Below are 14,836 nucleotides of genomic sequence, written 5' to 3' on the forward strand. Positions count from 1 at the left end.
GTGAATATTTCCTTGAAAATAAAACTTTGTTTTGAAATGGGTAAAAAATATATGTAGTAACCAGGTGTGGCGGCAGTGGGCGGTAGCGTCACAGAGTGTCACATGTAATAAACAGGAGAGAGACACCGAGGAAGAGAAGACGAAGAAGAAGGCGACCATGTTGATTTAAAGGAAGAAGAAACACAATAGAGGCGATTTATTTCAAGTAAAAAATCAGTTATTAATGTGAATTGTAAAGGGAGCAGTTGATCAACCGCACACTGAGTACACCTTGTTAAATAACAGAGGAACTGAGGTAGGTTTGCGGTGACGTTGAACCGTCCAATTTCCGTTAAAAACATCCGAGTTGTTGTGAGCTGTTAGCACAAAGCTAACGTTAGCGAGTGGAGTTATTTGTGCTAAATTAGCCCCGAGGCTAACGAACCTGCTAATTTGGTGTTAATCATACATTAACGAAGAATGTCACGATATATAATGATATAGTCGCTAAACTTTACACGCCTAATTTTATTATTTGTGCTTAAAAGCTCAATAAAAGTCTTCGAGTGTGGAAACGGCTTAGCTGTTCGCTAGCTCTGAGCTAACTGGCTTAGCTTTAACTCAGTAGCAGTTAGCCCAGCGGAGCTAATGCTGCTTCACCTGAGCCGCGGCTTTAAGGTAACGTTAAGTTATTGTTTTAGTACAGTAAGACTAGTAGAACCAAATAGATAGTTGGAATAGTTTGAAGTTAAGTTTTTCGTTGTGAACAAATTTTAAAACATAACTTGACGTTCATCTGAGTGGAAACACGAGCCAAAGGTTTAAAACTCACTAAAGTAAATTAACTAACAAAGTTAATGTGGTAAGAGCATCAGCAGACAGTTAATATACACGCTGTTATGCTTTAATGTATATTAGCCAGACATGGTCTTTACTGTGGGTCAGTCTTATTTTAACCCTTTGATGCACAACATGGGTCATCATTCAGTATTCCAGGTCTTCCTCAATTAACTTGTTTTTGATCATACATCTAATTTTTTTGTTTTCATTGGATAAAAATGATAATAAAAAAATACTTTTTTTGGATTAAAAAAAACTTTTTTTATCAGTATGTTTCTAATGCACAAAGTCATTTTTGCCAAATGTTGTGCATTGGAAGGTGTTTACACGTTATCACCAATTCAAAACCTGACAAAGAAGACAAATAATAACTATCCTATTTTGTTAAATTTGTCTTTTTCCAATGGAAATTATTATTTGGTGGCTCTAATAAGTCTCAAATGTTAAAATATGTGATTTTCCAATGTAATCTGGTGGTTCTAAAAACTCTTTCAAAGTTAAACCTTAAAAATAAGACATATATAGTTACACATATACTAAAATTGTTAATTCAGTGTATCACTCGCATTACTTGATGTAATAATACAAAACTATTTTTCTTCATAAAATATGAAAGGAAAAATGGAATTTAATCTGTTGTAATAAAAAAAAAAAAGATATTCAAACACAGCCATGAAATAACATGGGAAATGAATGCGGGTCATTTTTGACCCATGTTGTGCATTAGAAGGTGTTTATATGTTGTGCATCAAAGGGTTTAATTCTGGCAGTTTGGGCTTCGCTAATCGGCCTCAGAAGATTGCCACCTGGCAGGTTCACCTGTGCAATCTTAAACCAAACCATTTAACTAATTGGCTGTTAAAGCCTTTCACTGTGGTGAGGTCTAGCGAGGTATAGTGTTTTTATTATTTAACCTTTTATTTAACCAGGAAATATCCAATTGAGATTAAGAACCATTAACAACCTTTTTCAAGGGAGCCCTGGCCAAGAGGCAGCAAACACAAAATACAGTTACATAATTACGTACCTTAAACGCGTTATGAGAAACAAGTGCATATTGTGGAATTGGCCTCAATAACTCAGTTTGGATTTTAAAGTGCTCAAAGAAATTAATTCAGTTAGTTTCAAGTCTTTCTGTAGCATATTCCATGCATAATGTGCAGCAATTGATCTTGTGTGTTTAATAACATTGCACCTTATTATTTCTCGATTTGTCTATCATTGCTTGTTTGGTGTGTAAAATGTCAGTAATAAAAAGTACCCATCATAAGTTACTAGTGACAAAAATTAATGAAACAGCTTTTTCAAAAGATCAAATCAGTGTTTGATTTTATTTGAAATTATTCACAACTTGGCTAGTGAGAAAAAATTATTTGGCACAAAAAAATGTACGTTTCAGGCAATGCCAGACTACTTTGTTTGTTTAGCACATTTGATACACTGGGGCAATTCAGTGTGCTAGACAGGATTAAAATACAACAAATCTAGGAATTGCAATTTAAAATCACTAAAGGTTAATTACATGAGATTAAACTTTTTCTTGTCAGAACACAGGTAATGACATAGGTGCAAAGAGCAGTAAAGTGCAGCAGATTATATTTAGAATCATCTTTATTGGCCAGGTACAGGTGCATATACTCTGAATTTGGTTCTGTTTTGTTTGCTCTCATACAGAAATACAAATATTAAAAATGGCAAAGAAGACGAGAAAAATATGTACAAGGACAGGTTGGTATACATATGTACAGGAGTGTAGTGGTAGAAACAGATTGTTATAAAGTGTCTTTTAAAGACATAAAAAATACATACATTTTGTAATTGTTTTTATTTGATGAACAACTTAAACATTTTTCCAGATTGAGTCAGTTACCTGTTAATTGCCTGACTGGTTAACCTACTGCTCATGTTTTGTTTTAAAATCTTTTGGTTGAATGTTTTTTAGGTTACAAGTTTGAGTTGTTGGCTGACTTTGAGGAGGCAGCGCGTTGATCACGGCCACACTCACACACGTCACACACCGACCTGAAGACCTGTGGTGTCTGGGAGGAGAGAGGGTCGAACACCTGGAGGAGAGAGAGGAAACGCACACTGAGGACTTAAAAGGGGTAGAAAGCTTTTTGGCTTTGGACTAGAAAACCCCTTGTATTTGTGAATTCAGGATCCAGTTTTTTCACACAGTGGAGCGACGTATATCCACACAGTGGAAATAAACGGAGAGCATTACAGACTATATGATTTTGGGGGAAAACTTGTACAAAGTTGGACATCCTTTTTTTTCAAGGACAGGGATATTGAGCAACTCTATGGACTCAAAGTGGAAAGAAGAAATATCGTTCAATTTAGAAACAGAAGTTTAAGCATTGAACTAAGATTATATTGAAGAGGCTGTTCCCCAAGTTCAGATTGCCTTAGTTGTTCTATTTCAGGACTTGAACCGCTTTGATACTTGTTCACATATAATTTTTCTATATTGTGGGCAAGTATATTCATGCATATGAATGCAATTTTCTCTTCATTTCGAAGAGCTCTTGTGTAAAAACGTGTTTTTTTTTGTTGTTGTTCTTGTACGTCAGTCACTCTGTTGTTGAAGGGGACCGAACTGCACGTACATGTGTATATGTAAATACTACGAATTGACTTCTGTTGTAAAAGCTTTGGACTTAAAAAAAAAGAATAGAGAATATCGTTTGTTAATGCTTTATTAAACTTTTTTACTTTTGAAGAGAATTTTTAAAAAGAAAAACCTAAGAGGCAAAAATCTAATACTTTGAAGAAAAAAAACAAAAGCAAGGAAAACAGGAAAAATGGCAACTGCCAGAACAGAAAACGTTGGCCCAGTCGTCATGGGACTGAACAAGCAGAACGGGCAGCTCAGAGGACAGACCAAACCAGCTTCAGTCCAGCCAGCACCCACAACTCAAGGGAAGGCTTTGGGGGCACCCCAGATAGCAGGCGGTGCCACTCAAGACGGAGGAGGCATCAAGTTTGGAGATGACTGGAAAAAGAGCCTAAAGCTCCCTCCCAAAGACAACAGGGTCAAAACCTCAGTGAGTCAAACTCGATCAGTTTCTCATATATTACTGTACCTTAGAACAAGTTTTCTACTGTCGTCCTAACCGTTCTGTGTCTACTGTAGGATGTGACGTCCACTAAGGGGAATGAATTTGAAGATTACTGTCTCAAAAGAGAACTCCTGATGGGCATCTTTGAGATGGGTTGGGAGAAGCCTTCCCCTATTCAGGTATGGCTCTTTTTTTTTACTAGATGGGCCTAAAGTGATCATCATACCTCAACAATAATTATTAAGCATAGCTTTTTAAAGCCTTTACACACTGCCATCGTGACAAATAAATGACAAGTACTTGCCTGCAAATATTTAGCATAAAACTATATTTTTACAAGTATTGACTTGTTTAGTGTATAAAGGCTTTTAGTGTCTTTCCTTTGTTCCCTGCAGTCTTATTCGTTGTATATATTTAAATGAAAGATCTTGACCTTTTGTCAAAGCAAACTAGAGATGTCGCAGGTTTTTTTAAGCATTACAGACACAGACCTGTCATTGTCGAAGATGTGAGACACAGGCTATATTTTTCACAACTTGGCAGACCTTTTAATGAATAGTTCTTGTTCATATAATGTAATGTCAGTGGTTGAGTGAAATCAATATGTGGATGAGAGAATTATTGCAGAGTTATGAAGTATCATGCTGCAGTGCAATAAAAAGGATAATATTTTTGTTTCCTTGTAGGAGGAGAGCATTCCCATTGCCCTGTCTGGGCGGGATATTTTGGCTCGGGCTAAAAACGGAACAGGGAAAAGTGGAGCCTATCTCATCCCACTGCTGGAGAGAATAGACCTGAAAAAGGACCACATACAGGGTGAGACACTGTGTGCTGTTTTATACAGTTACACTCATCCTCCACCCTTAACCATCGACCCTTTACTTCTCCTCTAGCTTTTTTCTCGTCCCCTCATCCCTTACTAGTACATAACTTTCATATTTATTTATATTTTTGCATTAGCAATTGTCATGGTGCCCACCCGTGAGCTGGCACTGCAGGTGAGCCAGATCTCCATCCAGATCAGCAAACACCTGGGGGGAGTCAAAGTCATGGCCACCACCGGTGGCACCAACCTGCGAGATGACATCATGCGTCTGGATGAGACCGGTAAGAAGCCACGGTGTATCTCACTGACCTACTTCTTGATATTCTGCCCACTACACACACTGTTATGTTCTGACAAACACACACAGTATCAGACATTAATACATCCAGTCTGCATGTTGGTTTATGCAGTTCAGCTTGTGTTCTTTTCTGATTCCTTTTAAAAGTGTACAATTTGAGCATTAATAGGATTAAAGGTACAAATGTGATGACAATCATATCTCAGTGTTTGATATTTTTTGTCTTTCTTTCTACTTCAGTGCATGTGGTCATCGCCACGCCTGGTAGGATCCTGGACTTGATAAAGAAGGGAGTTGCAAAGGTGGATAGAGTCCAGATGATGGTGATGGATGAGGTAAACATGACTGAATCTGCTCCTAATCAGTAGAATATACTGACAATGACTAACACTTTTTAACGTCTGATAATCTGTTATTTGATTTGAATGAAAATCAGCTTGTTTTTCCAGGCCGGAGCTTTGTCTGCATCATGTTTAATTGTCTGCGTTTCCTCTCAGGCGGATAAGCTGCTGTCTCAGGATTTTGTGGTGCTCATCGAGGATATCATCAGCTTCCTGGCCAAGAACAGGCAGATCCTGCTCTACTCTGCAACCTTCCCCATCAGCGTGCAGAAGTTCATGGTGGGTAGTCGGCTAATTGCTGCACCACTCAGCCAACCCGATGGCTCTGGGCCACTTGGCACCACTTGGCTCACACTGCAGACCAAGCTGTTCTCACACTGTGCCCAGATCTGTGTTTGTGTCTGTGTGTTTTATATGTTTCCAGGGCTGTCCTTGTCTAAAACAGTTCAGCCAACAGTCAGTTTTTCAGGAAACTACATATGTAAATGCTTCTCAGGCTATAGTCAACCAAAGCTAATATTAAACCCGAAACAACAATGCATTTCATTACTTAAGTGAAGTCTTTCAGGCTTGTACATTTGTAAAATTCTATGTATTTAAATGCACACACTCTAATCTATTTATTCTATGTGTCCTTGCTGTAGGCCAAGCACCTTCAGAAACCCTATGAGATAAACCTGATGGAGGAGCTGACTCTGAAGGGCATTACTCAGTACTACGCCTACGTCACGGAAAGGCAGAAAGTCCACTGTCTCAACACGCTGTTCTCCAGGGTAACTGACTTACTCTAAATTCACCAGCCATGCATTTCATTTATTTCATTCAATAATGAAACGGTGGCTGCACAGGGAAAGGATTAATATATAGAGAGTACAGAGAGATACAGAGAAAATGTATATAATAGACCTTAATGGTAACAGAAAAAGTAGGTTGAATAATAATAGAAATCAGCAGGGCTTAAGGTTCTTCAGCACCACATAAAATGTCAATGCTTTGTACAAATTTCCCCCTGTACTACTTTTCAGGCTCACAAATCTTTTCTTGCTCCAATCCCTGAATCGTAAATAGGATAGAGAAAGAAAACTTGTAAAATTGTCTCTCTGTTCACTGAGTAGCATAATGGATTTTCAGGACACAATGTCTCTTTTCCAGTCTGAGTTTCAAGGAGGGAAAGAATCCTTCCACTTAAATAAGATGGCTTGTCGAGCCAGTGAAGAAGTAGAAGCCAACAGGTTCAGTTTGGCTTTTGGCAAATCCAAAGATGGAGCAGTGCCAGAAATGTTAGTCAAAGGATTTGGCTCACTTTGGTGGTGAAGTGTTTCCGAAGTAGTTTTAAAGACTGATGTCCAAAAAATTACCAAAGAAGGACAAGACTAGACGGGATGTTGAGGAGTAGTTTGGCGAGTGTGCTGAGGATTGTGGTAATGCTTGTGTCCAGGAGTTTACACCAGTCATTATGGTGCTCTGTTTCCCCCCTGAGAAAGTATTTTATATATGTAGGAGAGAGGCAGCAGCACTCATGTAGGGTCCACATCTATCAAATTTATTTTAGATGTGTTGAAACGATCCTTCCATGCATTTTAAACTGCCCACTGCCATTACTACATTCACAGAACACTTCTCATATTACTGTGGTGCAAAAGCTTTTTTTTTTTTTTAACTCCATGTGTTGCTGTTTATCATAAACAAAAAAGGCCTGACACAATACAGCAGTGCATTTTTAGTTGTTGAAAATTTAGTCTACTTTTTTATGGTTGCATCGTATGGGGGTGAAATGTAACATCTCCAACACATCGTGATCCTTAATGTGTTCTTTTTGTTCGTCTCTGTCACAGCTTCAGATCAACCAGTCGATCATCTTCTGTAATTCAACTCAGAGGGTGGAGCTCTTGGCCAAGAAGATCACTCAGCTGGGCTACTCCTGCTTCTACATCCATGCCAAGATGATGCAGGTGAGGACAAGAAGCAGCTGAGAAAAAAGTTTTCTTTATGCCTTTTTAATGTACTCTTATATTTATACTTGTAAAAATGTTTTGATTGTCTTAAATAGTCTCTTTTATGGCATTTAATGTCTTGTTTGTTTTTCAGGAATACAGAAACCGTGTATTCCACGACTTCAGAAATGGACTCTGCAGAAACCTCGTCTGCACTGGTGAGTTTCTGTACTCTCACACGTCAGAACTATCCAGTTAATGTTACCCAGAAAACCACTGTAGTTATGAGACTGAAATCTTAATTTCTTCCACTAGATCTCTTCACCAGAGGTATTGACATCCAGGCTGTCAACGTGGTCATCAACTTCGACTTCCCCAAGAACGCTGAGACTTACCTCCATCGTATTGGAAGATCAGGTACGTTTACGCCTTGATAATGTGCACTGCTTCATTTAATTGAAGCTTCACTGTCCCATTTGAGGAAACTGGTTTGAAAACAGGATTTAGAAGAAGAATGCAAAGCAAAATCCTGATAAACATAAGCAAAAAAATACACAGTCTGTAATGTGCAATCTTTGAGCAACCTTATGTCCGGCTCCGACTGCACAGTGTTTTTGTCTTGTACAATGGTCATTTTGTCAGATTAGTTGGTTGGAGTCATAAAATCTTGCCCTGACTTGACTGGGAGACATGACAAGTCCACACATTGGTCCATGACCGGTCATAGCTCAACGTCTTTCACGGCAAGCAGGATGACTTTCAGGAACAAGACTGTATGAAATGGATAAATAGAAGAGATAAAATAATCAAAAACACTATGTAATTATTGGTAAATTGATGGATTTAAAAATAAACACTGATTGTAACCTAAAAGCGTAATGCCACCAACCATGGCTGTCTATCCCATTAACGTGAGCACACTCTTCCTCTTGAACTAAAGGCTGAACTGATTAGATTTTGGTCATTAAGGTCACTGTGAACTCACAAAATACACTGTCCATAACTCAGGAGTTCATAGCTACGAAAGGTATATGAATGTCTTATGGGATCAAATGAAGCAATGAGATTTTATTGCCAAAAGGTCAACTTTACTGTGATTGTGGCTACATTTCATATTTGGTTGGACACTGAATTGGGGACAGTAATGTTTAGACGACGACCGTGAAACTCTTATTAAAAATGAATATTAAATCTTCACTCCAGATATGGATATAAACTCCAGCGTGACTGGTGGGGTGGTAATTCTAATCATATTCTCTTGCTCTCAGGGAGGTTTGGTCACCTGGGCTTGGCCATCAACCTGATCACATCAGAGGACCGCTTCAACCTGAAGGCCATCGAAGACCAGCTGGTGACCGACATCAAGCCCATTCCCAGCAGCATCGACAAGAGCCTGTACGTGGCCGAGTTCCACTCGTCCGGCGCTGACTGTGACGTGGAGGAGATTGAGGAGAAACCAGGACGCCAACAGGACAGCACCTAAAAACAGGTGAGAAGAGATCATTTTTTTGTTTTACTTTTCCTGCATTAAAAACTTACGACTCGTCTTTCTAACCAGTTTTTATCCCCCCACCTCCAGGACACACCGGGCTTTTGCACAGACATCAGCGCTTGCACACAGGCTTCAGGCAACTCTTCAGTTTCTCACTTGTTTTCAGAGCCTGTTGAATGGATGTAAAGGCTGTTTTTTTTATGTTTAAGCATTTCCTTATCTTTTCCTCAAAGAGAGCTGCCTCATTTGTTTTTTAAGTTATTGAGAAACTCTATTGTTTTGCACCAAACTCAGAACGGACCGTGCATCCTGCGTATGAGCTTAGCCTACTTTCCCGAGGATTTCTCTTGGTAAGACGGCACTTGCTGTCAAAACGGAGAGAGCAATGCAGAAGAGTATCAAAGCTGTTTTGAACCGGTCGTTCTTGGAGACAGTTTTCATTGTCCGCGGCGAGTTTGGCCTCTTTTTAATGTTACAATGGTGCACTTACACCAGCCATCAGTCTGTCCACTTACACTGTTGTTGTCACTTAAGTGCCTTACTTACTCCCATGTGCACTCATCCATTCATAGCCTGCTGTCTTCTGTGGCGCAGCAGAGTACGAGCACAAATACGATGAATTTAATAGTAACCCGAGTTTATTTAAAAACATCCATTATGCAAGGGAAAAAGACAACACACACACCTGCTGAGAGGTGCGTCGAAACACGGCTCCTTAACAACCATCCTGAATGTGAACGTTTATTTTTAATGTGAACGTTGCAATAAAAAAAGGGCAGCTTTATTTAAGTACTGCGTGACTGTTTTTCCCTTTCACTATGAATATTACATGAGCAGAGTTAATACGAGAAGACGGCAAAAAAAGACACAAGCCCCCCCACCCCCATATACTGATTCATGGATGTTTAAGCCTGCAGCCACACAAACAGCGCAGCGCAGGAGATGAATAGCAGCCTCATGTTGTTGCATTGTGGCTGTCGCTGGTGTGCAGACGGCTTTTTGTCTGGACGTTCTTTTACATTAAATAACCATATTGGGCTGGTGAATACTGTAAACCCATCGGCCACTGAAGCTGGAAGATGACAAACTGGTTTCCTCTCCTGCTTGCTGCTGCAGCACAGGACTAATGCATCAGAGGCTGGTTCACAACAGCTTTGATAGTAACATTAATAAGCTGATACATAAATTAGAGTATCGATAGGTCTTTTGTGGAAGTTGGTGCAAAACAATCGTTTATTTTCTGTAATTTTCTTTCCTTTTGTCCCCCGGGTTGCTTCAGATTCTTTTGAAACTACAAGTTGGAATTAATTACAGGAGCATTTTTGCAAATAAGGTTTTGTTTAAGCCCCATCATGACAAAATTGAAGTTGGTGAATGTATTAGTTGCCAATGTGAAACTCTCTCGCCCAGTGGTTGAATGCCAAGCTCTTTATTTGACACTTGTATTGCTGCTGCTGCATTAGAAACTCCTCTTCAGGCTTTGCTTTTATGAAAATATATTCTGAATATATAAAAAGGGTTTCATGGACCACCTGGTGGTAGAACTGGCTCAGACCACGTTGACCTTCAATTGAACTAAAACTAAAATCAGAGAAAAGTCAGTTTTCTTCATGCAGCAGCAGCGGTATCTTTCTTTTTTTATATATATATATAATTATAAACATGTGAGGGACGTGCTCTGTGTTTGAAAGCAAAATTGTAGCATCTTCTGAACAGGCAGCTGTGACTTCTTTGTTTTTGTCCTCCCCTTTACAGAGCGTCACTAATGTTAAAAAAAGACATAAAAAAGAAAATATTTTTGCTTTTAAAATTTATTTTTGATGTTGCTTCAAGCAGTTTCTTATGGAAACCCATTTCTAAAAAAATGAGATGAAAACTTGTGTTGAAACAACAAAAGATCCTCTAAATCATAACTTTTCTCAAAATAAAGATTTGGTATCTCGAAATAATGAGTGTAAAAAGCGCAAAATAATGAAAAACTTTGCCACGATACGGATTATTTTGAGATACTTTTTTTATTTTGGGAGTTTAACTTTCTTTTTTCTTTTAAATCAATTATTTTCAAGATACAAATGTATTATTTTTAAAAAAAAATTCTCAGCATTTTTAGATACCGACTCGTTAGTTATGGTTTCTGTTTTTTAAATATTTTTTAAAGATGCAAAGTTCTTATTTTTCAGAATTTATTATTTTGAGATAGTGAGTCACTATTTCTATTAAGATCTTTATTCCTCCAAAGTTTCTCACTATTTTGAGATATAATCAAAAAATATTATTCAGAAAGATTCTCTAGTCTATTTTGAGGTAATAACTCATTTTCTCATTTTTTGCAAGACATAATCTTATTTTGGGACAATTTCTCCGAAGTTTGAGAGTTTCTCAAAGACAAAAGATGATAAATATTTTTGAAATATTCTAGGTTTGTTATTTGAGATACTTAATCATTATTTTGAGAAAGAATGATAATGACTTACAGGACCTTTTTTTTTCATCACATGGTGGAAATGGGTTTCCATACTTTGACAAGGGGAGGGAGGGGACTGTGAGGCTTTAGCACTGGGTAATTTTTTTTTTTTTTTTCTGGGTGGGTTTGCAGAAGCCAAGTGTTTTATCAGATGCTCTTTGGGCATCTTGAATCGTTCCTTCTCTCTGGTACTTAAAGCAAAGACAAAAGCTTTGATTTAAAGTTGTTTATCCCTCAAAGTACGCAAAAATACCTTGTTTTCTTTGTGTTTTTAAGTGCCAGAGAGAGTGTTAAGTTATACAGGAGATAGTTTCTGGAAAGAATCGCAGCACTGAGATCTTCTCAAATCTGTTCCACGTTTGTGTGACGGATGATTGAAAGTGCTGCGATTTGTTTTCTCAGCAACTCGATCCGTTTTCCTCGAGGGCAATCTTTATACGAGGTGTTATGAATCATTTTGAGGAGGCTAAAATTGTAAATGATTCATTGTTTACACTAGTCGTTTACAATTATACGTTAAATAGAAAAAAAGAAAATACTTTGCTTCATGAGCAGGAGGAGAATTAATTTTTTTTTTTGTTTCTTTTTTTTTCTTGAAATAGATTTTCAGGATTTACATTGAAGCAAAACCAAAAAAGGAGAATGTCGTATGAGTGTTTGTAAAAAGAGAGACGTGTGTGTTTGAATGAGGTGTGTATGAGACTGTTTGAGCAAGGTGTGTGTGTGAGACTGTTTGAGCAAGGTGTCTGTGTGTGTTTGAGTGTGAAAGAAAGTGTGAGATGTCTGTTTGAAGCTGTGACAGGCTGTTTAAAAATCATTACGCTTACATGCAGCATTGACTAAACCAGAAAATCAGATGGTTTCAGAGAAATTGGATCAAACTTGTGTGGATGATTTGGAATAAGTGAAACTGTCAATAGTTTGAGGCTGCATGTAAGCTTAATTGTACTTCTTTTTTCTGTGTTTCTGTGTGCAGACTCGTCTTGTGTCTCTGTTGGCGATGTCTTAAATATCAGTATGGCTGTTTACAGTCGTCAGGGACGTGATTTCTGTTTGTTTGTTTGTTTCTCTGTTTCATCCTCCCTCTTCCTGCAGGAGCTCAAGTTCGTGGACACAAACCAAATTTCTAATGAGAAATTTCCACTTTTCTGTTCTTTTTCTCTGTTCTATGTCCCCGATCACGTCCCTGACAGTCGTTCTATAATCTCCTTTGTGATCCAAATAACAGCAATGATTCCACGTACATTTATAGTTAATTCAATTGAGACTCAGTGGAGATAGTTGTGGAATTTTTTGACAAATTTTTGACAAAGGTAGCTTTAAAAAAATCCCCCCTTTGCTTTTGAATAATAGACATTAACCCAGACTCATGCCTGGAATTTGCTCCCAAAACAAGAAAGAAAAACTACCTTTTATTACTAAATTCAACTTTTTTAGTAGCTCCAGCCAGATGTTTTATTGGTTATGATAACAGTTTCCTTAAACACAATAACTGATAAGTGGAGCTACAAAACTGAGACAAGTTGTAATAAACTGTATTGAACTCATGCATCCACTGTCACAAAGGAGGTTATAATGAATGCAGTTATGAATGTTGAGTGATTCTGTTGATTTTGTCATCCGGTGATGTCAAGATGTCCGTCTGTGTGTGTGCGCACTCTCTGGCCTCTGGAGTCAGGAGTGTGGACGGGAGCGGGGGGGGGGGGGGGGGGTGGTATTTGTCAAACTTGTTTCAAAAGGGTTAAAAAAAAAATGAAATTTGAAAAGGGTGAGGATTTGGATGCAAAAATGGCAGTTTAGGAATTCTGCACATGCTAAATTGGAGGAAGCAAAACAAGAATTCTTGAATTTAAACTAGTTTTAATGGCTGAGCTGCCTCTAATATTTCTACTGTGCATCGCTGAATTGAATTGGATCTCCTAATTTGCTGCACTAACGTAGACTCACCCACGCTTCAGGCCATTTCAGCCAAATTTAAAGCTGAACTCAGCAGAGTCGTAGTGAGCTGAGGGTCAAGTCTCAGTAGTATTCCTCTGCAACATGGATAAGAACTCTCTAAATTGGCTCTCAAATTATTTTTGTTTTAATGTAGCTGAGGATAAAGTTGCAGCCGTGGTATTTTCTCTACAACACAGATAGGAAGGAGTGGTAAAACAAAGTAACTTTAAATTGGCTCATAAAAATGTTGGTTCAGTCGATCCCTCATTCTTAAAAACAAAGTTTTCCTATAAAAAAACAACTACCTTTTTATTTGAATTGTTCAAACCTCTCTGGACTTATTTGGTACCTTGGTGGCCCTGCTTCTCCCAAAACAATTTCTCAGCCCCATGTTCGAGTGAGTTATCATTTTGGACTTGTAATAACCTAAACTCATGTTTCGGATGTCTATTTATTTTCCATCCTCACTCTCACTTGACTTCCTTTTCTTACCATTAGTAAAAAGAACTCACAGGTGGTACCAGAAAAATGACATATTTGCATTGTTTTGTTTTCTTTCCTGACAAAATGCATTGAAGAGGCACCAAGTACTTGATCACTCTGTCCTCTACTGTTGTAACATGGAAATACATGCAGGGGTTATAAAAATTCAATAAATTGAACTGAAATTTACGCTGCCTGGTCTCTAATTTTATTGCATTGATGTCATTCAAATACATGATGTGGTGTCTGAGCTGTGACAGCAACCATTCTGTGGTGTTTTTGGTATGGAGAATGAATATATTTAATTGTAAAAACAAAAAAGCTTAAAGATATAATGTACACTTATCTTGTGGACATATGTGGACTATTTGCCAAAATCGAATCAGAAAACCTTACATATTTCATTTTGAATATACACTATATTCTGTAGGAATAACCATGAATGCAGAACAAAATTACTAACCATTAGTTGACTTTTATGCACTCCCCCCATTTTTTTTTGTTACAGAAGTAAATAAAATAAATTTAAATGAAAAAGGGAGGGAGTAGCAAAGGGAAAATGGTGTAGAAATAAAAAAAATGGTTTAAATGTATATATTGTATATGTAGTATGTAATATATAAATCTAAATACGAAAGTACTAAGTTATTTAAAACATCACTTTATGTCAACATTAATGAATTGATTGATTGCTACATTAATTTTTAATATCATTGTTGGCAGCCTTAATGGTATATTTTATTTATGTATCTTATACGTAGTTCTTGGCCTTCCTTTCCTGATACCTTAACCTTGTAGCACAGCACAGGTGTGACTCTGCTCCCTCATTAGACCTCACAGTGAAAGCAGCAGAGCTCTGTGGCCCCTGAAAGCTGCTGCTGCGTGGAGTGGATACAGAGAGAGGAGCTACTGTGTGTCAACTACAAACTCAAAAACAACGTGTTTTTAAAATCGTTGTGACTTTGTACTTAGACCCTCCGGCTGCCTTTTGACCTTGAAGACGTTCCTTCATAACGTTTTACAACGCCGCTCTGCTGTCGGCAGCTCTCCGCCAATCGGTGACCTCAAAATCAAACACCCCGCCCCTCTGCAACAAGCTAGCCAATTGTGTTTAAGAATCAGTGTGGCGTCATCGCCTTAAAACCACGCCCTCTATTCACCTAACGGATATTGCGAATG

At 38.0% G+C, this 14,836-nt stretch overlaps 1 protein-coding gene across 1 annotated transcript; it reads left to right on the forward strand.

Annotated features, from left to right (window-relative positions):
• Positions 1-151: 151 nt before the first annotated feature.
• LOC131984520 (probable ATP-dependent RNA helicase ddx6) lies at positions 152-13,846 on the forward strand. The gene is made up of 13 exons (XM_059349363.1): positions 152-295; positions 2,762-3,866; positions 3,956-4,060; positions 4,568-4,697; positions 4,842-4,988; positions 5,246-5,340; positions 5,503-5,625; positions 5,991-6,119; positions 7,182-7,298; positions 7,435-7,498; positions 7,596-7,697; positions 8,549-8,769; positions 8,860-13,846. Exons 2-12 carry the CDS (start codon positions 3,624-3,626, stop codon positions 8,761-8,763), a joined length of 1,470 nt encoding a protein of 489 aa, XP_059205346.1. The 5' UTR covers positions 152-295; positions 2,762-3,623; the 3' UTR covers positions 8,764-8,769; positions 8,860-13,846.
• Positions 13,847-14,836: the final 990 nt, after the last annotated feature.

This window comes from Centropristis striata, chromosome 14 (genome assembly GCF_030273125.1).
Source record: "Centropristis striata isolate RG_2023a ecotype Rhode Island chromosome 14, C.striata_1.0, whole genome shotgun sequence".
Classification (NCBI taxonomy): domain Eukaryota; kingdom Metazoa; phylum Chordata; class Actinopteri; order Perciformes; family Serranidae; genus Centropristis; species Centropristis striata.

What these genes read in the sequence shown, in the direction of transcription:
- LOC131984520 (XM_059349363.1), top strand. Translation starts at nt 3,624, where the DNA reads ATGGCAACTGCCAGAACAGAAAACGTTGGCCCAGTCGTCATGGGACTG. An exon ending in CATGCGTCTGGATGAGACCG is followed by an intron (nt 4,989 to 5,245) that starts GTAAGAAGCCAC and finishes TTTCTACTTCAG; the next exon opens with TGCATGTGGTCATCGCCACG. An exon ending in TCAGCGTGCAGAAGTTCATG is followed by an intron (nt 5,626 to 5,990) that starts GTGGGTAGTCGG and finishes TCCTTGCTGTAG; the next exon opens with GCCAAGCACCTTCAGAAACC.